The 26,301-nt window shown below is 44.1% G+C and overlaps 1 protein-coding gene across 3 annotated transcripts in view; it reads left to right on the top strand.

Moving 5' to 3' along the window:
• Nucleotides 1-692: 692 nt before the first annotated feature.
• DIS3L2 (DIS3 like 3'-5' exoribonuclease 2) overlaps nucleotides 693-26,301 on the top strand; it is a 179,853-nt gene continuing 154,244 nt past the window's right edge. Inside the window, exons 1-5 of one of the 3 annotated variants that reach the window (XM_064385523.1) lie at nucleotides 693-975; nucleotides 3,325-4,044; nucleotides 19,197-19,355; nucleotides 19,642-19,784; nucleotides 24,978-25,031. In XM_064385523.1, the coding sequence (XP_064241593.1) occupies nucleotides 3,348-4,044; nucleotides 19,197-19,355; nucleotides 19,642-19,784; nucleotides 24,978-25,031 (1,053 nt within the window). In that variant the 5' untranslated portion in view covers nucleotides 693-975; nucleotides 3,325-3,347. Of the gene's footprint in view, nucleotides 976-3,324; nucleotides 4,045-18,415; nucleotides 18,637-19,196; nucleotides 19,356-19,641; nucleotides 19,785-24,977; nucleotides 25,032-26,301 lie in introns of those variants that run through there. The other 2 variants (XM_064385525.1, XM_064385524.1) reach the window with 2 other exon arrangements.

Genomic DNA, 26,301 nt, shown 5'->3' with positions numbered 1-26,301 from the left:
CCAGGCACTGCTGCTCAGCACCAAGGGCTGGTCACTCCTTGGCTGCTGTCACTTGGGTGAGCACGGGATCAGCAGGTTTGTCTCTGCCCAACTCCCAGTGCCAGGAGAGCAGGGAGAGATCAGGGAATGGGATCCCAAAGAGCTCAGGAAGAGGGATCCCAAAGAGCTCAGGGAACGGGATCCCAGAGAGCTCAGGGAATGGGATCCCGGAGAGCTCAGGGAACGGGATCCCAGAGAGCTCAGGGAACGGGATCCCAGAGAGCTCAGGGAATGGGATCCTGGAGCCTGCTCTTCTCTGCAGTGCAGGTGAGGCTCTGTAGGTGCTGAAGGAGGTTTCCCATGGGCTTTTGGAGGCGCAGGTTCTTGCAAAGCCGTGAGTTTCCTCGGGAACAACACCAGACTCAGATCTCTACAATATTAGATCAGCTAACCGTGCTTTTTTCACTGATCTGGATACAAATTTGGATGAAGCTGAAGCGCTGGCCGTAAGCTGGAGCAACCCATCCCAGGAGGCTCCGCTGACCCCGGCTGGAAGCAGGTGGCTGCCAAAGCCCCCGGGGATCCCGATGGCTGCCAAAGCCCCCGGGGATCCCGGTGGCTGCCAAAATCCCCCGGGATCCCGGTCCCGGCAGGGACACTCCGTGCTGGGCGCCGGCACCTCCTGCCCCCACGGCCCCGCCATGCCCCGGTGGGCTCCCAGCCTCACAGGCTGTGCTGGCCGAGAGGAGCCCAGGCTGCCTGGAGGCTCCCGTTCCCCCGGGCCGCCGGGGACCTCTCTGCAGAGCGGGGAGCGGGGCTGGGACCCGGGACACCGGAGCCGCCGCCGGGATCCCCCCGCCCGCCCGGCCGCGCCGCTGAGGAGCGAGCGCTTCGCGCTGAGCCCTTCTGGGCCCCGCCGCGGCCCGTAGGCGCCGCTGCCCCGGAAGCGGACGGGGCGCTGGGACATTCAAACGGAGCGGAGCGGCCTCGGCGCCGGTGAGCGGGGCCGGGACCGGGACAGGGAACCGGGACCCGGGACAGGGCACCAGGACCGGGCAGGGGAGCGGGGACTGCGGAGCCCGGCCTAGCGGCGCTCCGCCCGGTGGCAGCGTCGCCGCAGCCGGGCCCCGCAGTTGGCTGTCCCGTCGCTGTCCGGCGGCTCCGGGCCCGGCAGGAGCTGCCGGGGGGCCGGGGCGGCTGGCAGGAGAGGCGGCGGGCGAGGGTGCGGGGCTGTGTGCTGCTGGAGCGTTGGCCGGGGGGCTGGACACCCCGGGCCGGGTGGTGCAGGGCGCTGGGGGTCCCCAGGAGCAGCCGGGTGACAAAAACAGGGGCGGCTTTCGCCTGCGCCCGGCTCAGCGAGTGTCCTCCCTCTGCCCTGCCATCGTGGCGTTTCACTCGCCCTTATCACCGTGCCCAGGCAGGGCGGATATACCTGTACCCACCTCTGCCCTCCCTCCGCCCTCCGGGGAATATTTCAATTCCTGGTTGCCCGCGGAAGGCTGATAATGAAACTGTGATGCGGAGGGGCTTGTGCCTTTCAGCGCTGCTTTGCTGACTGCTAATGCGGTTCAAGTTGTAGAAAATACTGTGGAAACAAGCTGGGAATGTTTGTTCTTTACTGGTAAATAAGAATGACAAACTCCTGTCTCCTGGAACCAAACCATTGTTTGGAGAGTGGTCTCACTGGCTTTTATAAATGTTATCTGCTTCTGTTGCCTTGGCGACAGGAGAAGGTGACGATCAAAGAAAGCTGGTGCAGGCCTACCCGTGTGTTGGGTAATAGCTCGGTAGCAGGTCAGTCTCTTAGAAGAGTTTAGCTATTGGCCAGCACCAATGGAAAATCTTAGGAACAAGAATCGCAAACCACATAAAGAATTTTTCCTATTTGTTCAGGGATTTTTAATTTTTGCTTTGCACTGTGAAGCCCGCTCACATCCGTGCCCAACTGCTGAAGTAAATCCCAGTGCAATGTGCCTCGTTTCTCCAAAAGGGAGAGGAGGAGGAGCTGGCTGTGCAGCCCTTGGTCCCTGCTGGGTGATGCCCCCTTCCAGGCAGGGTGGGCATGGAGGAGACTGCCTGGCTGCTTGTCCTCTGTGCAGCAGCAGTGAGAGGGAGAGGAGGGGTGAGCAAGGGCAAAGAAAAATTCCAAGCGTGGTGGGAGTAGGGAAGCGAGGATAAATTTCCCTTTTGCTGCTCTCTGTATTCTGTCCTGCCAACATCTCTGTGCTTAGAGAAGGGAAGGGAGAAGTTAATGGGCAGCATCCTTATTGAAACTTAGAGTCCAGTGCCCCGTGGTTCTGGGATAGCAGAGATGACAGTGAGCCCTGACATTCTTCATGGACCAGCTGGGGTGAAGTTCAGCTGTTCAGCTTCAGACTTGTCCTGAAGTGAAAAAGAGGCATTTTTATGAAAACACACAGAAGCCAGCAGTTGCACTGGGCTCCATTATCAAGAAATTCTTGCATTCTTCTTTGATTTTACATACAGCAAAAATCATTGCTATGTCCTGTCTATACCTGTAATTTACCTCAAAGTAGCTGAGCATAATTTAGTGGATTGTTTTGCTCCAAAAGCTTAAAAGCTAAAGCAGCTGGAAAGGAATTGAAAGTTGCTTGATCTGCTTAAGTTTCATGCCCATGTAGCAAAGGTGGAGGTGTAACACCACCTACAGAAACTGGTGCTGGATGGAGCTGCAGGCAGTGTGTCTCAGTCAGTAAGAATTAGGAGCTCTTGCAAGATAATTATTATTTTACTTCTGTTGCACTGGCAGGGAGTTCACGGCTAAAAAGATAGGCTGAAATGGGAAGTCTTGGTGTTTGAAGGAACTGTCCTGTACAATGGAGAAGTGTCATTTGTTGTGGGAGGGAGGTGACAGGCAGTGTTTGCTTTTGACAGCAACAGTGAAGAGCTTCATCCAGGATGCAGTTATTTTTGAGGACTCCAGGCTGGACATGACAAGATTTTGCTTCTGATAACCACTAAACTGATGCTTCTGGTCAGTCTGTCAGCTGATGCTTTAATTTTCCTGGATTTTTCAAAGGCAAGGAAGAGCAGATTAAAGGAATTCTGTGTATCTGAGGTGGGACAAAATCCCTCTTTTATGTGGTGCGTGGGCAGGTACAGCTTATGGGCTATGGTCACTCAAGTTATGGACAGGGATTTGGTGCAGGGCAGATGTTGAGTGTGTTGTGAAATCTCTTCCTCACACTGGCGTGATTTACAAACCCAGAATTCCTTTTCTGCAAAAATGTTATTCTTCTGTGTCATTTGCTGTAATCAATAATTTGACACTTTGCTTCAGGAAAATAAACCTTTTTTCCCTCTGTATCTGTTTACAACTGTCAGAAGTTTGGGCCTTTCGCTGCACTATGGATCAGCTGGGGCCTGTGAGAAGTGCAGCTTGTGCCCAAGGTGCCAAGGAGGGAGTGAGCAAGGCTGCTGCCTCCCAGAAGAGCGCCTACGCCAGGCTCCTGCAGAAGCACCACAGCGGCCGCTTCCAGTCCTACCTGAACCACATTGCTCAGAAGATGCAGCTGGAAGAAGGCTTCTCCAATGACCCCAGCTTGGATCTGGACCTGCCTCTGAGGAGAGGCCTGGTGAAGGATAATCCCGTCAGGAATGGGATAAACATGCACAGCTATTCACCAGTCAGAACATCTCACCTGGAGCAGCCCCTCCCTGGGTTTGAGAACGATAAACCCCAAAGTGCTCTGAACAGATGTTCTCTTAAAAAAAATGCCATTGTGAGTCCAGAGGGAGACTTGGAAGTGGAGGAAGACTATTATGTGTATCAGCGTGGAGCTGCATCTGGCCTGTTAAATGTGAGTGACAGCCTTGGTGGGAGAGCATCAAACAGCCTGAGACACCGAGGGGCTCTGCAGAAATCTTCTGGTTCTGATGAGAGGGAGGAGGAGGACATGTGGAGGAAGAAACACAAGAAACGAGGCAGATATCCTGCCAACACTGATACAGCAGCTGGACACTTGTTGACTGAACAGTTTGTTGAGGATGTGCTGGCAGTGAATGCCAGAAAAAACAGTCACTTGTCTCCAGGGCAAGCCCAAGGTGAGTTCACTCTGAGGAATTGTTTGGTCCATTTGCTACAATTACTGTGGAATTGAATGCAATGTGTTAGTCATGAATGAGTTAACAGGAGCCAGTCCTGCTCTGTCCAAGTTAGTCAGCCCTTGGTTACCTGTGGGTGGCTTTGTCCTGGTTTACAAGTAAGCCATGTGGCATGTGAAATGCCTTCATGTGGAGCCAACTCGGTGCTGGCAGGGCCTAATTCCCTGGCCTAAACTCTGTGACTGTGGCTGTGCTGCTTCCAGGATCAGCTCAGGTCTAGAAGAGCCCAATTTCTGTGGTGTAGAGTCCAGATTAATAAGACCACTGGATCTGAGCTGACTCAGGGCACAGTCATGCTTTTCTTTGCATTGCTTCTTTGAATCTGGAGTGCTGGTTTGCTTTTGGTCCAGGTAAATCTAATACTCAGGGGCTAAGATGTCTGTGTAATAGCCAATTCCTGATAGAGAGTGTTGACTCCAGGAAATTTTGCTGTTAGTAACAAAGAGACCACATTTTGCAGTACTAAAGTGAATGTGCCTCTTAAATGTGATGTTTAAGGCAAAAAGCCTACTTAGGGACATAAGTAAAATTTTTATTAAAAGAACCTCAGAACGCAGCATGAACAAGGAACCAAAACCAGACACTTGAAATTTCTTTTCTCAGTGTAATGGGTTAAAACCTTCTCTGAATGTTGTTTATGCTGAAATACTTTGATAGCCTGATCTTATGTGCTACTACTGAAGGAACTCATAAATGTCACCATGTTAAATTCTCTGTAACAAGTACCAGAGAGATGGATTTCTCAGCTGGGTAAGATCAGCCTGAAGCCTATCAGAACTCTTAAATTGAAAATTAAATAACTCTTTAGCTAAATCAGTCTTAAAAACTAAACCCTAAGACTCAAGAGGGGCAAGTAATATGCTTTATCTGGGTTATTTTTGAGATTGTGGCAATACATAATGTGCTAAAGTTGGTAAACTTCCATGAGTGCTTGCAAGACTGATCACAGATAGAGATTTAATGCAGATTATGGTAAAATTTGTTGATGAGCTTGATTTTTGGAGGGCTTTTTTTTACATGGTTCATTGTAACATTATTTGTTGTGCTAGCCTGTCATAATAGACTTCACTTCCTTCAGCTTTTGAAGTGTAGGAAGAGCAGATGACAGATGAAGAGTCTCAAAGGCATACAGTTTATATCCAGAAAAATTACAGGTGCCTGCATGGATAAAGTAAAAATAGCCTGGCTTTCAAAAGCAAACAGCCCCAGTGACCTCCTGCTCTGCTTGGAAGTGGGGTTGCACAACCCCTTTAAAAACTGGCTGTTTGTTTAGTGTAAACATCTAAAGTAGAAAATGTTGACCCTTGTGTTTGACTTCCCAGGTGGAAAACTCACACTGTGGGAAAGATTATTGGAAAGTTATTTGCTCAGCAGTGACACCTTTCCTCTTCTTCCCCCCGCATGCCTCCCCAGCCACCCTCCTGTGGAGCTGCAACTGGTTACCCTCCAGAAAGCTTGCAGGGATGTGAAAACAGTTTCTTGGGGAGGAAAGAAATAGAAAAAATAAATATGTCACTTGTTTCAGAGAAATGTCTTTTCTGCTGTTCAGTCTGAGTGTATTTTAGGACTCTTGTTTAAGTGAAATGAAGATTTTGCAGTAGGCAAGTGCTTAGGTATAAGAACTCACACATCACAGTATCAGATTAATATTTTCTAACTTCAAAGCTTGTATTTCTCTCTTGATGCTGATATAAGTCATTATTTTGCATAGGCAGGTGTCTGGTTTGATCAGTTTAAATCAAGGCTTGTGAAGCTGTGATGGCAAGAATTGCTTCTGCCATGAGAGCGAGGCATATCATCTTTTCAGGAGTGACATTTCCTCACAAATTAGCTCTCTTCACACTGTTGTAGGCTTTCCAAAAGGCTCTTTGAGCTAATCTCAAAGGCAACCATCTCTCTTTATACCATTTCATTTCATTCTCCTCTTCTTAACAGCTCTTCAGCTCAGGCTTAGCCATGGTGGGGTTTGCAATGATCCTAAAACTGGCGGAACTAATAGTGAAGGTGGATATAAGTGATCAGTGAAAACCCTTTGAGTGCCCTGGGGCAGGCTGTAGGCAGCAAGGGACTGGTCCTTGTGAAAATGTCCTTTCAGTGGCGGTGATTGCTGTGGTCTTAGAGGAAAGCAGAGTGGTTTATGGAGCCCCAAGCAGGCATCTCTGAGTGCTGGAGCTCAGTTCTGCTGATGTGTTCCTGTCTGGAGTTCCATATAGAAACTCCTAGCTCTTGGAGGCTTTGCAGCTGAGAGAGCCGAGTATGAACAGAACTTTGTTGTCCCTTGTGTGAAACATGACATAGTCATGAGACTGCAGCTTGGATTCCCTCTGTGGCATCAGCCCTCTTGGATTTGGGAAAGCAAAGCTGCAGATAGAGGAATCCCACAGTTGTTCCCTTCTGTGCAGTTTTAACCTCTGTAAGGAGAATCTCTGTAAAACCTCCTGCTCTCAGGTTTCTTCCCAAACAAAACTCAGTAAACCAGACAATAATCCTAAAATGTCACTTTAAATTGTGATGCTTAGAGTTTTTAATCTAATACAATTTTCCTCCTGGTATTTTCCCTTAAATATTCAATGCTCTAGATTCTTTGGGTGCTAAAATTTGGTTTAAACTTCCTTAACAGAAAATTATCAAGTCCCTTGGGCTGTTTTCTGGCTTTGATCAAAGGCTCTTAAGGCTTTTCCACTTCAACCCATAGTTAGTAATCAAAATATTCTTTCAGACTAAGTGAAATTGTTGTCGTAAAGGGCTTAAAACCTCCTTTTTCTTGAGGACAGAAGTGCTGACTCTTTCTGCAGCATCTGTCTGTCATGTGCTGGGAGTTGAGATTTGCATGGCTGCTATGTGGAACTTCAATATTTGCGATGCTTTGCTTTGTCAGTAAGTAGTTTACAACAAGTGCTATGTTTTATTTGGAACACTAAGATTTCAGTTGGATTTTGAGAACATGCACTTGTTAGCCTTTTTTTTTTGAGGGAGAATTGCTGTTTGATAGGACATTCCCAGGTGGAAAGCCTAGAAATCAGACATCTTCAGGAAAGGACTGTCCTCCAAACATGGAGTACCATCTCCCCTCTTGATTTCAGAGGATCTTGGGAGCTGGAGTACCTGGGAATGAGGTGGCTTTGTTGATGTTGAAACTTGGGTGGAGCAGAATGCTGGTCCAGGCTGATTGCTCTGAAGTAGGTTCAGATTTTGCAGGGCTGGATATATTGTCTCAGTCTGTATATGCAGGCAGCTTCCTTGGGAAGAACATTATCAGCTTCCCTAGGTATCCTGCTGAGGCTCCTCTCACTAAAAACTTCAGGTTTATGATGTGGTGGAGGTATCTTGCCCATCTGTTAGGGTCAGCATGCCCCCTGAGTAGAAGCAGACAATTCCTGGGTAACAACATGAACCAGTGGAAGATTTCCACAGCCCTTTCTGATTTATAATCTGTCTGACACTTGGCATTTATTTGCCCAGCCTGTGGTACTTAACCAACTTGGGCAGCTTCCACGAAGGAGTGGTGCTGGCAAGCAGGCTGGTGTTTAGCATCAGAGCTTTAAAAACAATTGTTGCTGTTGGATGCTGGTGTTGTGCTTGTGGCTGCAATCCTGACATTTAAAAGGTTCGGGATAGGTAAAGGAAATATCCTGGATTGGCTTTCCCGTGTGTTTGATGGGCACGGCTGCTCAAGAATATCAGCCTTAATAAGATGGCAAAAGCTCAGGTATTTTGTCTTCCCATGGTATGCTGCAGTATAATTGTGTGTTTGCCTTTGTTTCTCTGGGGGGACTTTGGAGGAAGAACCACAGCTTCTGCTTTTCCTTTCTTGTAATGCTAATTTGGGATAATCATAATCATACTTTTTAGTGGCTGAGTCTTCCAATTCTTGTGTGGTGAAGTTCAGGTCTCAAGAATGCTGTTATCTCCCTATCTGGCACCAGTAAACATGAGCCAGCAATCTCCTGAAGGCCACGGGAATCAGCTCAATAAATGGAGAATGTTGGTTGCTGTGGAAATCTTTAAAATGTAGCTAATCTTGCCAGGTTCAATGTAACGTTCCTTAGATGACGTTAATCATAGTAATAAGATATGTGAGAGAAAGGAAAACTGGATTTACTGTATGGCCCCATCTGAGAAATGAAAAATATGAAAAATACATGAAAAATAGAATGCTCCTTTCTCTAATGGTTCAGCAACGTCATCGCAAACATAAATTTCTCTTGCTTTTGATAGGAAAAAATGTTGCATTCCCGAATCTTGTGCAACTAATGTTTTTTGGCAAACATCAGCTATAGTATGTGAGTTAATATCTGATGTATCCTCTCTTGGGGAGATGAGATCTTGCCCTTGCAGGGACTGTGTTTTTTATATGTGATCTAATAACTGTCTTCTGTGCCCTTTACCAGAGCCCTAAGCACACCATGCTGCAGCAGGAGCCCTTGCATTTGGCAGCAAAGCTCCCACCTCTGTGAATGAAGGAGCTTCCTTCACCTACTAGTGCTTAGGTGAAAATGTTCCTCAGTGGAAGTACTTGTTGCTGTTAACCTGTTATTTTTTTTAACTTTTTTTTTCTACTCACTAACCCCCATTATGTGGTGCAGGTAACTATACCTGTCAGTGTGGTGTTGGTCCTAGGAAAATAATAGACTCATAAAAGAATTGAAATGATTTTTAATTTATTTTAAATATTTTCATTCGTGCGAATTGTCATCAGTTTATTCAACAAACGTCTTGTTGAGCTCCTCAGTGTCAGTTTCTTATGAGATTAGGGTTTTGATGACAAAGGTGTGAAAATGGATGTTAGTGTGTGAACTTAATTAAATCACAGCGCATGTGCAATGGTTTAAAACCTGTTTAGTCAAACTAAATTAATTAATTAAATGCAGCAATAAATTTAGAATTGTTACCAACAGGTGTGTCTGGTTCTTGCAGTGTCATGTCCTGACCCTGTGCTGTTTTAATACATCTGTCAGTCATCAGGAAGAAAATATATAAATAGGATTGAAAAGGGTTTTTTTGATGACTTGCAGAGTATTGAATAATGGGGGTAGTTACTGGCAGCCATCTGGATGACTTGGTGGACTGGGAGCAGGCAAAACAAAATCCATTTATTGGATTGCCAGCACAGAGCCATGATAGCAGTGCGAGGAACTCAGTGTGGGAAGCAACAGCTTGGAAAAAAGTTTTGAGCTCTTGATGGATTAATCAGCTGAACGTCCTCCTCCTGTGAAATGTGGCCAAAAGGGTAATGTATGAGCAGGGGAATTGGAAGATGGAGTATGGGCTCTGTGTGACTTTGGCACGGCAGCAGCAGCTTCTGGAGTGCTGTATCCTGTGGTGATGCCCTCAGTTTGAGGCGGATGGTGATGAATTGATGAATACTCAGAGGACAGCCATAGGGAAGATGAAAATGCTGGGATCGTGAGTGATTGGAGGAACCCTGCTTTAGTTATCACAGAGATGCTTGGGGGAGGGGAGTTTTCAGTAAATTGCCTACATGGGGAACAGATGTTCAATAATAGGCTGCTCAGTTGAGCAGATTATGATATAATGCATTTGAGGCTAAACAAATCCAGGCTTGAAATACAGCACAATTTAGCAGCGAGGGTGAATGACCATTGGAACAGTTTTACCAAGGCTTGTGGTATGTGAGCTGTCACTAGCACGTTTAGAAGCCTTGATAACAATTTCCACCTCTGAAAAATGCTGTCATTCAAACAGGAATTAATTTGTAAAAGCCCTCTGTCCTCTGCTGTCCATGAGGTCAGTCAGGCGATGCACCCCAGTCAGGTCTGACCTGTTATTCTGGTAATGTCCAAGTGTCTCCTTCACCATGGATATCCAGGTAGGTTGGCCGAGTTCTTTGCAGCTGAATTCAGAGGCTCTTGTGGTTCCTCTCTAGCCTGTGGATTTTCTCTGCTGTCTTCCTCTCCAACTCTGCTCCTACCTTTCCTGTCCCAAATGCTGTTGCCCATCTTTTGCTTTCCCACCCCAATCCCCTGCTCACCGGCACCATGAAATGCTTTGAGCTGCATATCCCGAACTCCCTCTTGTGGGGAAAGCCAAGCTAGAGAATTGAGACTTGGCTGGGGCAGGGTGGAAAACAAAATGTTGTGATCTATTGCATAAAATAATGTCTTCTGTGACAAAAAAAAAAAAAAAAGAAAGAAAAATTCCAGGGTGCTGAAGGAAAATGTCAACACTAGCAGCTGCAGCCCACAGATGTATGTATGGGGCATGTCCTGCCTTGGAGAATATTCCAGCCTCTCTGCAAATAAAAGCCAGCGGCCAAAATGTGGTTTTGTTCAGTTTGTATGTTTTTAGGCATTTTCCCCCACACTGCTAGGGATTGTGATTTATGTACCTACTGTACTGAATGTATAGTATGGGGAATGGTTCATCAGCAGAAGAACACATTCAGCAGCAGCTTGGGTTACCTCAGGATATGTAGGAATCTGAAGGCAGTTCTTTGATTTCTTCAGCTGTTAATATCTTCTAGTATGTTAGCACCTCCTGTCAGGTATTTTGTTTTTCAAAGCCTCTTAGCTTCTTCTAATCTTTGAGCAACTTGCTTCTCTCAAACTACTGAAGCCTAGAAAAATCAAAGACAGAACTTCCACAATATTGTGTTTTTAAAGTGTTTTCCTTGAAGTCTTGAAGAAGCCTTTTCACAGTGTAGTTGCAGGATAAAACGAAGAGCAAAAGCATTGTGGAATGTGTTTAGGGAAGATGGAAGGACGAGGGGGATGGAAGCAGCCCTGACCCACATCCCAAGGCAGGAGTGGAAGCCTGGAGGAGTGCAGTCATCAGGCGGAGTAGGTAGTGAGGAGGTCAGGAGCAGGGTGGAGCAGGTTCACAGAGAGTCCTGAAAACCAAAAGAGATGTACCCCCTCCCTGACAACACCAGTGCTCTGCTGCACGCAGCTGGAGCACAGTAACTATTTTGATAAACTTTTAGTCTATTGCTACTAAATGAGTTTCGTCACCAGCCCTTCGTTCAGAGCCTGGAATGGTATCCTTGGCTCCTGCACTTCTGTAGTACTCCTACAACACAAACCCTGCTGAGGAATTGAATAAAACTGCAATTACTGTCAGAGTTACTGAAGTCAAAAGCCTGCAAGCATGAGGATGCTTGGAAGTGTTTGGAAGTGGAAGCATGGTGTCGTGAGCACATGATCTTGGCGATCAGGAGCAGTTTCCACAGCATTGTTTTCAGCAGCAGAAAGAATCCATTGTGCATTTTTCTTCATTTCAGTTTTTCAAAGCCTGGGCCCTTTCTGAAAGCCAAAGTCAGCAAGGCTATTTTCCCTAGTTCCATATTGAAATCTGGGGACATGCAGCCACAGGAGTTTTTAATACGTATGTGCAGCTCAAAGCAAAAGAGCAGTGGCAACATGTGCCTTCCACCATATGTGTCCTTTCTACCTCATTTTCATGAGTCTGCAAATGAGCATCTCTCTCTATGTCTGACTTTCCCTTAATATCCATGGATGTGCCACTTTTTTGCTACCTTCATTCAGCGTGTTTCTTCCTCGGTATTTCATTGTAAGAGTGTTGGATGTCTGAATCTTTTATGATCAGCTGCCGTGGCACAGTCCCTTCCAAAGGCAGCTCATGGCCCTAAGAACTCCCTCACAAACCATGACAGCCTGTGTTTCCCCACCTGGACTCACGGGCTGGGGGATAGGCTGCCTGTCTGTGGCCAACTTGTTTCCCATGTGGTAAGGGTTCCCTTTGTTCTTTTATTGTTGGACGTTCAACTCTTCTGTGCAGATTTTGGCAGACTTTCTTCCAAAGCTGTTTGGAGAATCACCCTTTCCAAAGAGGCAGGGTGAGAGAGCTCTCTGGGTTTGTTCCTGGATGGCTGCACCCCTGGCTCCCAGTGTGCTGGTGCCCAAACACAGCCATGCCCATAGACAGCCTGCTGGCTGGCTCAGGCTGTGTGATGTTGTAGAGAGTTGTTGGTAACCAGTTGGGCTTTTTCAGTCCTTTGAATTACTCCTGAACTCATTTTAGAGCTGTGTGGACAGGCCTTCACTTAACATGATGTCTTCTGATTTTATTTTGATTTGTCTGCATGGTGGAAAGTTGCATTTAGATTTATGCTGTGGCTGGACCCTGGTGGCCTATCATAATGGGTCAATTAGTGAGGCTGGGGGGCCTGGGAGCTGCTTCTGACAGCTGGATTTCAAGACAGCATCCACTCAGTTCAGGACATTTGCATAGAATTTGCATTTTGGCTGAGCCCGTGCATGTAAATGTAGGTTTGCATTGTCTCTCTTCTTTGAATGACTGTTTAATTAACTTTAAACTTAATTATGCAATCTGCCATCTGCCTAAATCCCTACAGTGCTGTTACATTACCATTCTTTTCCAGTTCCACCAAGATATTCCCTTCCCGGAAGTTTTCCCTCCTTTTCAATTATTACGATAATTTCAAATTGTTCACTTCCTTGGCTGCTTTTGAGCTCACAGCAATGTTGTAGGGATTCATAGCTTTAACATGATCAAGCTGCAGCTGATCATGGTCTGGCTTGGACCAAGCAGAGGAATGTGCTGCAGAACCTCCAGTTTAAGATTCTTTGAATTTACATTTCATGAGAAAAGAAGGATCTTCTTTTAGTTGCTTGTGATAAGGAGAACGCACTCTCAGATTTTCTCTTGGACTCCAGATTGAGCATCTGAAATATTGCCTACCATGTTTATCTCCTGCAGGTCTCTGTTGCAATGAAACATCACTGAACTGATAATATATCACCAAGTCTTGCCTTTCCACTCCTACATCCCTAATGAATTCTTTCCTATGACATCCTCATTTGTCTCTATTGCTTTGTCTTTAATCTTGAGCCATCTACTTTATTTAAGCTCTTGGCTTCAAGATACTGTAAAATGCATGGAAGTGGTTCTGTTCCAAGGCTGTCCAAGAACTCTGAACTCTTTTACCTCATGTTTAGAGAAATGTGGAAGCTCGACTGTTCCTAACATAGGCTGAAGCAGAACTGTGCTTTCAGTGAATGTGGTGGATGGTGTTTGGTCCTGTATGTGTATTATTGGGGCTCCAGCACAGAGATTGATTCCAAGGAGTATCTTTTTAATTGCTGGTACAGAACTCCTTCCCTGAGCAGCTATACCAACAGCTGTCTTTGTGTTTTTCCTTTTAAAACTAAATAGAACCAAAAAGGATTTGGCTGTTACCATTAGTTGGGCATTTAATCTCTTAAATCCGCAAAATATTTTGCAAAACATAAATAGCTTGTTACTTCTGGCCTGCATGTGACCAGTGTTTTTGTTGACATAACTCACATTTGAGATCACTTCAATGGTGTTTGTTGGTTTTGCCTGTTGTTTTTGCTTGTGTGTGGTAATTTGATCCCGGATATTGTAGTAGTCATTTAAGTGCTTGGACATTTTTGACTTCATCACTTTTATAATACGGCATCTACTGGATGTCACTGGTGCATTAGAAATTCAAAACAATCTAACAAACACATTTTGGCTTTTAAATTTTGAGAGGGAATTATTCTAGAGGCTTCTTTGAGCTGCAGAAAATATCAAATAGTTCTGAAATTGCCTGCTTAAGTCTATGAAAGGGGCAGACGCAGGGATCGTAGCAAAACCACCCCGATGTTAGTGCAGTTTGTACTGGCAAAGTGTGTTCTGCTGGCAGAGTTGGTTGCCTTTGGAGAATGAAGGGGGCAGTTGCCTGGTACTGCAGTGCCAGCAGTAGGTCTGTGCCTGTCCAGAGCTCCCAGCCAGGAGCTGTGTCCCCCCAGCTCACCAAAGCTGTGCAGAGACAGATTCACAAAAGTACCTGAGATGAGTTGCTCAGGGGCTGTGTAGGTTTGTGGACTTTTTAATGTCCCAGATGTCTTTCCAAAACAAGGCAGAGTTTGTGTTGGCTGAACTTTGGTACTGAGACTATTAATACACACTGTTACACATCAGCATCCATAGTGCCTCGTAAAGTTGCAGATAGAACTTCCTGGCAGCTCTTGGAGAGTATTCATTTGCTAAAAGACCAAATTTGATGGTTTCTAAAATTTGCTTTGTCAGCTCTGCCAGGAGTCAAGGGCCAACTTGAATTGACAGATCTGTGAGGTGATGCCTTGGGCTGCCTTGTGGTTAGACACTAATTCATTAAATCTCTAGTAAGGATGAGCAGGAACATGCTTTATTCAACTCTCTTGCTGTATTTAACCTAGTCTGTTTTAAATGGGAGTGTGAGACTAACCACAGGCTGATATCAGGGTAGTTCTTTTTGTCTTTGGTTGGTTAATTTCTGCTTTTGGGGCTAGGGGCTGTGTTGGGTGATTCTTCTTTTGGTAGCTGCCATTTCTTCAAGATCATGGGTGTGTCCTTATCATCTCTTACTAAGTGCACAGCTGGATTGTCTTGAAGAATTACTTGGAAGTTTTGAAGGAAATTGGTTTAAGTCATTGAAACGAGTCAGCAATGAAGTGGAACATTGTAGAAATATGGACAAATATTTAGGAACTTTGTGTTAAGAGTGTCTCATTAACTGATAACAAATTGTTCTATTGCATGTTACCAGTTCTGGGGGTTCTGCTTCTGTTTCTTCTCACGCTTATGCTCACTGGAAAACAGGGTTTTCCAAAGATTCCTTGCCATAGCTAGACCATGATCTAATGCTGGGAAGCCATGGAAAATCCTTTCAGCAATAGCAAAGTTAGTGTACGTGTTGGTGTCCAATCATGGACTGATAAAAGTAGATAGCAGATGCAAGTATTTTGTATTGTAAAAGTTTGTAACAATATTGTTCTGTCCAATCTTTAAACAATATTGTTCTGCCCAACATAAATTCCTTTTTTTTTAATGTAAAAAGAACCATGCTGAGATAGTGTCGGGGAGTCAGACACTGCAGAGGTGTTACCAGCACTGCTGTGATGCTTTCACAGTCCTGCCCACCCCAGGGAGCTGCCTGACTATTGTAGGTATCTACATAAATAATATAGATGGAAAGCTGGAAGTGAAAATGTCTGGTGAAAGGGTAGATGCCCTTTGGTAGGAAAGGGAGAAAATATACCAAGATCTCCTTATCTTGAAAGTCACTTGGATCTCTCAAGTAAAACTGGTTCTTGCTGGATCCTGGATGGGAGTTGTCATGGATGTGCTGATAAAGATTCAGCATTACTTTCCTTCTCTGCTGGCAGTAATCAAAGAGATTGTCAGGTGTGAGAGGGCAGTTAGAATGTTTTATTTTTGGGAAATAAAATTGAGGGTCTTGATTCTTTCTTATGAAAAGCAATATGCAAATTTTAATATAAAATTAAAGACTTTCTGGCCTTGCTAACTTCATGTTTAGTTGAGCATTTTAGTTGATTTAGTTGACCATCTAGTTGATCAACCGACTAATAGATGTAAATTTAATTAAATGCAGTACTTTTCAAAAGCTAAACTCTAGAGTGATTTTGTATAAATTATGTCCAAATAAGCTGATTTAAAACATCTAGCCTTCACTCTTACTGTAAGCCAGATCAATTATTCTGGGAAGCTGCCTGCATGCATTTTTTCACCCCAAATGAGAAAAGATTAATAGGTACTTAGGTTTAAATACCAAAATGTGCCATTGTGTGATGTCATTGTTGTGATGGAGATGAGGTGGTTTGGATTTTGGATGAAGCTCCAGTGCTGTCCTTCCAGCATAGCTCAACCAGCCGCTGCATCCTTTCTGCTTCTTTTCCTGGTGTCCATGATGAGAATAAAACTGAGTGGCTGATTGTGAGCTGTCCTGAAAGCCCATGAATGCACCCACTTTTCTTTCACGCCTCTCTGGCTGTGGAGGTGGGAGTTGTGTGTTTCTGCTTCCCACAGGTGCTTCCCTTTGGCTAGTTTGAAGGGTTTCCCTGCTCCCTGGTGGCACTGCTGGTCCTATTTAGGTGTCCCTCTGTCATTTTTATAGGGAGCCTCCATGCCTGGTGCAGGTGTTGGGATTTTTTCAACCCAAATCTCCCTTCAGAGGACTTCAAATATGGAACAGTCAACCACCTTTCCTGAATTTATTAGTGCTTTGTCATATCCCATTGAAAATGGCAAAATATCTAGAAATCCCAGGCAAATGTTGGCTGCATCCACAGGGAGCATCTCTACATCATCTCTGCAGCCAGATAACCACCCAAACGTGTTGCATTTGCTGCATGTTGTGAATATTTACATGTTGTGCACTAGAATTGCTCTGTGTTCAGGCCTGAGTGGTTCTGCACAGCAGATGTGTTTGGTGCTCTGTGGTTGCTTCAAGTCTTCTGTTAGGATGGACCAGCCAACCTCAGCTCTGCACTTTAGTCTTCCTTCCACTGAAATGATTTTAAATTTTTTCTTGTATTCATTGCTTAATAATTTATTTAGTATTTGGTTATGTTAATGCCTAGAATGTGTTACTACTTTGTGTGACATCCTGCCATGAGAGATTTTGTTCTATCTTACAAATCACTCAACTGTGACACCAAGGAAAATGTAAGACTGACACATGTGGTGTTGGAATAGGATTTAACCATGTTTGTGATAGATTTTTCAGAAGGAATAGTCTCAATATATCCTATGCTGTAGAGTAGTCAAGTTACGGTTTGCTTTGTGGAATGATGTCTGTTTATGCATCAGAATATTGATGCTGGGCAGTGGGGGCAGCAGGAAGGCCCATCTTGAGAGGTATTTTTAACTTTCAGTTTTAGGGGACAGGTGCATTGCAGAAGCAAATACTGACTCTAGTTGAAACAGATGGTGACCTGTAGTTAGGTCTCTTTCTTTTAAAAGAAGAAATACAAGAGATTAGAGTCATGCAGAATTTGACGTGTTCCAGTTGAATGCTAATTGTGACAGTTGCCTGTGGCTTTGTAACAGGGGTGGCTTTGTTTAGCCATAAATGCCATGGCCAAGGGGGTCAAATACTATCCGAAGTGGCTGTGTGTAAACTGCTGTGCAGGCCAGCCATGTTCAAGCAGAGTTTGTTGTTTTGAGTGAATTTTGTCTTTGAGTTTGAGAAAATGAAAAAATCCCTTCACAGAGCAAGCCCAAGGTTAAAGTGCTGAAAATGTGCAGATGCCTTTCTGCATGTCTGCTTTTATCACACAGAGATGCTTCTCCACCCTTTGCTGTTGCTGTACATTAATTTTGACTGTAGGGGCCCCAAATTTTTTTGAACCATTGGACAAGCCAAGTTTTGGAGAACTCTTCTCTGCCGTGCCTAATTCTGGCTCTTAGCTTGCTACCCAATTAATGAGATATTTTTTTGCTTTCCCCCTCTGCATTTTAGTATTATGCGCTCTTATTTTTTTTTTCAGGTCCTTCTTAATTATATGTTAAGTTTTAGCCTCCTTTTTATCCCAGGGTCTTTAATTCATAGTAGTATTTTCTGTGACTTGCTGTCATAGAAACGAGGGCTTTAGGGGACCTTACGAGCTCGTGTAATCCATTTCACTACCTCAAGGAAAAAACTACTCTTCTTAGACCAACTCTGGCAGACGTCTGTCTCACCTATTTTTAAGAACCTCCAACGAAGCAGATTGCATGACCTCTCTGTGAGCAGCCTAAAATCCTGCCTGTTGCAGCTTAAGTCAGATTCCTTCACCAAAATGTCTCTGAAAACATATCCAGGAGGAAATTGTGTTGCCAATTCTCTAGTCTGTACTTTTACTTTTGGTGTCTGTTTTTAAACTTAACTTGACCCTTAGGACATTTGTAAATCAGTTCATTAGGCAGTTGCAAATCAGTTAATTTTAGTTCCATCTCATTATGTGAGCCATACAGGTTGCGTTGCCTCACTGAAACCCAAATTTGCTGCTGTGCTAAATTTGCCATGTTACAGCTGCAGCCTCCTCAAACAGTCTTTGCCCTGGAAGCACCCTCAGAGTGTGAAAAGCTTGATTGTGTAGAAAAAGGCCTAACTATGTTATGTTATTGTGACTGAAAACAGAAGCCTGCTCTTTGTTTCAGCTTCCCCTTTGGAGACACTGCTGTGGTGTGTAATCTCTTCCTGGACTGGTCTGAGCTGGCACCTTCAGTTGTCCCTCTGTCTGTCTTGGTGTCTTCCCTCCTGAATTAGGAGGATCCCTCCCTCCTGCTGATTTGCCTGTTATTATATATACAAATATTGCTTTTTCTCTGTGACTGGGCAAAGTAGCAGTTTTCTCTTGTTGCACCATATTTTTTAAAGATCTTTGCTTAAGTACAGCCTTTAAAACATTTTTTTTTCCGCTGCTGTGAAGCAATCTGCTATTTGGTTTGAGAAGGATACCATAGGTAAAAAATTTGCCTTGTAACTTGGATAGCACCGTAGCAAATAAGTTGGCGTTGCACGTTTTCTGACTTGCAGGTACAAGCTTGGACCCAGGGAGCGTAGCCAGGAGGGGCTGGAAGGCAAAGCTGTGATGACATGTTCAGTATCCAGGTGGAGGGCCAAGAGGGCAGCTGCGCGGCGCTGGGTTGCATTCCAATGTGCTGATCCGTGGAACAGCGTTGGCATACGCTTTGGAAGCTGCTGCTTGCTCTCCTGGCTGTAGGGAAGGGGCTGAGGTGATGGCAGGGAAGTAAGGGATGAGTCTCTGCAGAATATTTTCATATGGTTGTGGCCTATTCTGAGCAGGCTGGACATTTGGAGCTTTGGCACGTCTTTCTGGTGTCCTTGTGTACCGTGCTGCCTCTGGTAGCTCCAAAGTTAATAACTCCAGTGTGGGCTGTTAATTTTTTTCTGCCTCCTTGATTCCTGACCTGCTTAATTAAGTTGTAGGGAGGTTATATTTTCTCACTACTTGGGGGCTTAATGGGGTGGAGACTTTGGAAACAGTTTAACAATTTCACATTTTATGTGCTCTAATGAATTTCCCAGGATTTTGGAAGGGTTGTATCCAACTTTAGCATCGTAATTTCCAGCGTTTTATTTATGCTAAAATAAGTTAGTGGTGTATTACGAAGCCCAAAGAGCCAACAGATTACAAATGAACTAATGAAGACATTGTTTCTCTTGGATAAAGGCTGTGACTCATGGTTGTAACTTGTACTGAAGAACTAGAGACCGTGAGCTTCACCAGGACCACAAGCTGGCACTGGGGTTCCTCTTCCTTTCCTTGTTATTTCAAACCTGTATTTGATTTCAGGTGCAGAAAAAAGAGGGTTTGCAAGGACCAGAAACAACTCTGAATCTGCAAGAACTCCCCAGAACTTCGATAGGAAGAGGCAACTCTCTGAATCGCAGACAGAAACAATGAACAATTCAGACAGCAGAATAAATCCCAGACAACTGGGAACTCCCAGAGGTATTAAAGGAGTGTGTGTACACGCTTCAGGAATAAGCTGCCTTGAAGCCTGTGCTTTAAAAATGGGCTGGGATGAATGCTATTGACTTTAAAATGAGCTGTAAAAGATTGTTGATTATTTGTAAAATATGATTATTCCAGGCTTTTCGGTGTTCTTAAGTCGGGTGCCAGTATTTGTAGGCAAACTGTTCTCAGAAGTTCAACTTTAAAACTTGCATACAGATTCTGTTAAGGTACACAGACCTGTTTGGTGGGCAAGGTAACACTTCTGAATTTTTGTTTGCAGGAGGATCCTATGCTATTGTCCCAACATCAGGTGAAAGAAAGAATCTAAATAAACCTACTCGAGGAAGGAGGAAGAGTATATTTGAAGCCTACGTGTCAAGGGAAGATGTTTCAGCAGGACTGAAAAGGGGAGAGCTAATTCAGGTGCATGAAATGTACAGTGTCCATGCTCTTGTGATAAGTGTGGAAACCACAGGCAGTTGTTGGAAATCAGCAGCAGTTGATGACAGGGAATTGATGTAGCACTAGTAGATGCCAGAGGAAGATATTTTCCCTTTCTCAGGATGTTCTACAAGTGGGATGGAACCTCCTACATTCCTCTGAAGTAGTTTTTTGTTTGATTGCATGTTCTGTAAAATTCCTGATCCACTCTAGGGATAAATTGCAGAGTTCTTGTTGAAGTCTCCTGGCCATGATGGTCATTACTGGGGAGACACTTCCTTTTACACATGATGCTCAAAACAACAGCAGTTGCTGGCAGCCTCTGTGTCAGTGTAAGCAAAAACAAATACCCTTAGCAAGATACCTCTTGCTGAAATTTCTTACGAAAATGTTTGTGCTTCTTTTTGAAGCAGCAAAACTGCAGCCATCAGTAGGCAGCAGTTCTTTTCTAAAGAATGTGGGGGTGGACCTGCTGTCCTATCTGCTGGATAGAGAAGATTTACATGAAGCTTGGCAGGGCTGAGATGGAGAAGAAGATAACATCCTTGCACCATGTCCATAGTTGTCTTCAACATGGTGTAATGTTCTTCAGGACACACCTGGCATCCCAGTGAGATCAGACTGGCTGGAAAAGAAAGGCAGGTGGAAGTCAATGAAGGCATAATATCCACACTGAGGCTTTGTTAACCCAAACACACACAGGTCCATTGCCATTTGATTAATGGTGTAGTATTGGTAGGGTTATGATACTTACTTTAATCAATACACTGGAGTCTCAAATGACATCACCTCAATTTTTGTTTGGTTTTTTAAAATAATTTTATAGTAATTCTTGTATATCATTATAATGGCATAATCTCTGGAGGTGTGATGAGGATTTTACATAAAAAACTGCCTGATTCCATCCTGAAGACCAATCGCATGCACTCTTAGCTTTGAGAGAAATCATATCCCTGCTGATGATCAGCATGGTCCACTGGGCTACTTGGACCTTAGGCCAGTGCATTTTTAAAGACCATCACAGACTTCTGCAATGGGAAGCAAATGGTGAGAGAGGAAGTGGGAGCCTTAGGCTGTGGCTTCTCTCCTGGCAGCACTGGCATATGGCATCAGCTAAAGCTTCTGCCTTACCTTCTGGAGTGTTTTTGGCACCTTTTTTGGGTAAGACAGCCTGATAGTGTTAAGTGCAGTGTGTGTAGACTGCCTATGAGGTCAAGTGCAGCTGCAGATGAGGCACATCAGGCTATGACTACTACCTGAGAATCCCATTGAAATGCTGAGTCCCCACGGACCTGTGATTGCATGATCCCTGGCAAAGGAATCCCTAATTCTTGTAAATGTGTGGTGTCTACTCCAGGTCATGTGCTGCATAACTGGAAGAGTCATATGTGCTTTCTTAGGCTCTGTCTGTTTTCCTTTCATCCTGTTCCACATGTCAGGGAAACAATAGAGACTGTAGAAGCTAGATTTATTAATTCAGAGCTGAGTGTTAGATCATGGGCATCCCAGCTCAGTATTTCTCATCTTCAGTTCATTCATCCTTATGATTTCATCAAGACCATTCATCACTGCAGCCTCAACCAGGATAGGTGAGATCCTGAGAGCAGCTTTAGTGAATGGATGAATATTCAGTGCTTTTTCCTACAATGGCAAGAGACAGAATGAACACATCCCCATTGTGTTAATCCCCAAAAGCAGGGCATTGTTCTGGCGTGGTAACCTCTAAAAAGGCTCCACAGGAGCCTATGGAAAGGGAGGACAAACCTATTGGTCTGCATCTGATGGTCCTGAGGAAACTGGAGTGCTCCCAGGCAGCATGACTCTCTGAACATGGGCTGTCTCCCGGTGCATCCTAGAAATATTTGGATGAGAATTTGAGAGCTCTGTTAGGGAGAAAAGAGCCTACCATAACACTGAGATTCTTGGAGGACCTTGGCAATGCAGCTGTGCAACGAAGTGTTCCTGAAAGTCCAACCCACAGAAACTCCTGACAAACCTGAGATTGCTCAGCTGACACACAAGTGCCACGGTTAGGCAGCCCTAGATCAGGAAGGGTGAAAGGTTATCTTTATGGGTGCTGACGTGTGACAGTAGTATTGATTTTGATGGCTTCTGGTGCTGTATCTGGCATTAGTCATGTTTTGATAAGTAGCAGAAGTGTGACCTGCAGATTCCTGGATTCATTTTGTCATGCCACGTGTCCGGAAGCGTCCTTCTGCAAGAAAAGGGATCTGAGCTCAGGCACTTAGGAGTGCACAGAGTTCCCACGTCCCTGCCCTTCAAACTGCAGGGAGCAAACCCCAGGAGTATCAAGTTGGTGGAAACATGCTGGGTAGCCTGAAGGCAAACAAGATTGAATGACTCCTGCATCCTTCTGTGAGTGCACAGTGATGGTTATACACAACAGATGAAATCAGGCTGTGTATGAAGGAGCATTGACCCAAAGGACTCTAATCATCCTCTGAAGCATCAGCCAGAAACTCATGTCTGCTCCACGCCTCCAGTGTCTCCCAGACCCTCCCTGCAGGGCTGCTGGGGTCAGGTGGAGTGAACAGAGATGCAGAGCCTGCTTTGCTGTTGAAAGGGTGGTGTTCCTTGAAAAGCTTTTGTGGATGCAAAAGTTGGGGTTTCCCTGGTTTTCATGGATTGTTTTTTCAAAGGAAGCCTTGGTAGCAATCTGATACTTGTGAACTCTGACGTTTTTTTGATGTTTTGTACATACAAATGAACCTAGACATATGTGTTAAAATAGTTGTTATAAACTGCTTGGTTTGGGATGCTTGAAGTTTAGTCTGAGTACTGCCTGCCCTGCGTTTAGCAAAGCAGCTTGAGAAATTCTGACCCTTTTGTGTCTCACTGGGAAAGTTCAGTAAGGTTAGAAACTTTATTGGCAAGAGTCTGTGAAGCTGCCTTGAATCATCAGAAAATGTTTTAGAAACCTTCCTGCAGACCTTGTTCTTCCCTTTCATAACAAAAGCCCTAATGACAGAAAAACATTGATAAATATAGCAGCTATTATTTGCAAGCTATTGTAAAATAATACAACATTAGTGTGACATCATGAGACTCTGCAGCCAAATCCTCACCCCCTAATACACATATGAGAACAGTTGTTCATTGCAGATGGGGAGAGTGACTGGTTCCAGATATGATATCACAGCGTGAAATGTACAACATTGTAAATAGGATTTTCATGGGCACAGATAATAGGGCCCATCTGCTTTCTAAGATAAATTTTGTGAGTTTCTTGCTTAAAGAAAGAACTGAAGTTTTTTAATGTTACTTGACGTAAGAATTCTAATGCTGATCATAATTAGGTAGTGCATATAAAATGCAGATAAACAGGCTGCACAATAAATGTGGTAACACCATGCTCCTCTACGTGTTTGCTGGAGCTGGGCATTCATGGTCATGTTGCTGCTCTGATGCCTTCTGGGCCATGGACACAAACCCTGATTTTTCATGTGCATGACTGACATCTACACCTGACTGATTGACAGCTGTCCCACACTATTCAAAGGGACTGTGCAGAGGAAAACAGGATATCCCCTCATCTGCTTAGTGCTGGTAGATAGAGCCACGTATGGGAATTGACTCATTGTCAAACACGGCAGCAGTCCCTTTCAATTTTTTCCTTTCTCTGTAGCAGCTTCTGATGACTGATTCTGGGAAATAGGTGGAGGCCAACCATTGAGAGTTTTCCATCAGTGGGTACCAGTGCTAATAGAAACTGATGACAGCAAGTCAGCTCTCACTTTGCTTAAGCATAAAATACGCCAGGGTTTCTCTCAGTGGGTCATCTTTGTTTCTGTGCTGTTGTCCTGGGTTATGCCTGCCATAGGGGCAAGTGTCCTTGTTAGTACAAGTTATGTGAGACATAAAATTAGATAGTGCAGCAAAGTACTCAAATAGTATGTAAGAGTATGGAATACATGCTGCTGGTAATCTGGAATTCTGTATTTGCTGGTAAACTTTAGCAAATAAATGCAATGGAAAGTCTTTATAAATCTGTGAATTCTTCAAGGCAGCAAAACTTTCACATGTGATCAGCTTGATTTCCTTATTGTCTGAGTGTCTCCCAGAGTACATAAAAAATTATTTGCCGCAATAAAGTTTTAAGGAAGCAATTCCTGTGAGATGCTCCAATGATTGCTTAACACAGAAGTGCAAACAGATGGAATCTGTTCATATAATAAATTGGCTAACATTACTTCAAATACACAAGTGGAGAAATTTCTAAAATTTCTTCCCAGAGCAGAAGCCTGTTGGAAGGCAGGTTCCTAAGAAGCATTCCCATAAGATTCAAATGCTGTCAGTTTGAACTGCAGTCACCTGAATCCCAGTTTCCAGGATACTTTTGGGATGCAAATGTGTAGCCTATAAGGCTTTGGTTGGCTCTGCCTTTCTCTTGGATGGACATGAGTGCAAGCAGCAAAACTGGTTGGTTTACTTTGGAAGGTTGATACGAATTTGTTGCAGGTGACTTGGCCTTTAAATTGGCAGATAACAAAGCAGAAATAGATAGACCATGGAATTTTCAAATGTATTTAAGATAGTTTGCCTTTAAGTATGTTTAAACAGAATTTAATCCTGTAGACTTTAAATGTTTATTTTTGGAAAATCCTTTAAATTCTTTTTTGGAAATGTACTTTATTATCACAGTTACTGCTGCTGTCTGTTTGCAGGAACAGCCTAAGCAGCCAGAGCCCCATAAGAATGATACCTGCTGCCATGCAAGCTCAGCTTTTCTCTTCCTCTTTACTTGCATCCTCCAAAATAAGCAAACCCAACATTCTCCTTTTCCAAAACAGAGCAAGCCAAATTGTTTCTATTATCCAATTGTTAACAAAGCTGGTGGATGCTCAGCAGAAAATGTGTGAAAGGAACAGGAGAGCTTGGATCCTCAGTTCACCCAGTAGCAGCAACAACTAATGATTCAACATCTCTTTGATGACAGACTGCAGTAGATCAGCTTAAGCCTATCATGAAACCGCCTTTTGGCTTGAAATTGCTTGGATGCTAAGTTGTCAAGACTTGAAATGTATAATGGAAATTTAGATGTATCTCTCATGTTTCACTGTAGATATATTACCCACAGCTCTCTAATTTAACTGGTGTTAAATAAAATTAATAAGATTCAGGCATAATCTTTCTCCTTCTTTCCTTTTTTTTAAGGGACCCTTGAGAATAAATCCTAAGAAGTACCATGAAGCCTTCATTCCATCTCCAGTAAGTGTAATTTTATAATGCTTTAAAGTTCATAAGTAAAGGTGTATTAAGATAGGAGTTATGCTGTGCACAGAAGGTCACTCAGAGGTGAACGAGTTGGAATAAATGAACACAATCTGGATTTTCTTTTATACCAAATATTCCCAACCAAATCCCACTTTCTCATACCTCAAAGAAACGCTTTGCTGGTTCTGAAGTTGGGGATACTGCAGGGTCCCACAGAGACCAGCTGAAGTCAGGTTTGAGGACCACCAGATAGCGTAATCAGAAACCCTTGGTTTATGGCTGCAGAGGTTTTATAGATTTTCCACTGATTTAAGTTAATCTTCCCTAAACAAATATGCTCTCCATTTTCGATCTGCTGCATGAGCTAATTTGAAAAGTCATTCCAGAAATAATATGCGTGATTCCTTTTCATGTGCCCGCTTTGGCACAGGCTGTATCTTGGTTGGCTTGGGATGTGCTTCTGCCACATGGGACTGCCTTGCACCTCTTCTTTCTTCTTTCCTTATTTTGACAGAAAAGAAGAACTCTTGCAATTTCAGGGCCTTCCAGTCGGGAAGGTGACCTCACAGCTGGCACAGCCAATGCTTTTTATCTGGAGCTGACTTGGTCAAAGTGTTGCTGTTAATGAGAGAGTTTTATATTGAAATGTTTTGCTGGTGTGGGGATGAGAAGGCAGAGCCTGCCCTGAGACAGTGAAACACTGATTATGTTGTTCTCCCTGCTACTGACAGTGCTATTGTTTTGGGGCTTGGGAAAGCCTTGAAATTCATGGTGTTTTTCAGTTTATGTTGTTGATTTAGGGCAATGTTTTGGAGCTTTGTTAGAGAAGGTTGGCATTACAGCGATGGGAAAAGGTTGGGGCTGCAGAGAATACACTAGCATTAACTAGAGGAGGAAGTACAGCCAGCTCTCTGGTACATCAGGAGGGAAGTGTGTAAGAAAGGAACTTTGATCCTTCTTTTGCCAGGTGTCCTTGTAGGTGTGGTAAGTATAAGCTGTTAAATATACTCTCTGAATTTACAAATGCAAGGTTAAAAGAGAAGTTCAGCTACTCTCATGAGTTATTTGGATGTGAGGCTTTACCCCTAATCGCCCCTCTGGTGTCCAGCTGCTGCCTTGTGCCTGTTCTGTGTGCAGGAATGCATACATTAAGGAGGGCTAGCAGAGGTGGTTATCTCAGCTATCTTTCTACTTTTCTGCCCTTTGTGGAGATGAATATCAGAACCAGCAGAATCTACACCTGGATGAAGATGACTCTGGTTTA

Source organism: Passer domesticus, chromosome 11 (assembly GCF_036417665.1).
Source record: "Passer domesticus isolate bPasDom1 chromosome 11, bPasDom1.hap1, whole genome shotgun sequence".
Lineage (NCBI taxonomy): Eukaryota > Metazoa > Chordata > Aves > Passeriformes > Passeridae > Passer > Passer domesticus.
Note: the sequence above shows the minus strand (reverse complement) of the source record. Positions and strands in the feature narration are given on the sequence as shown.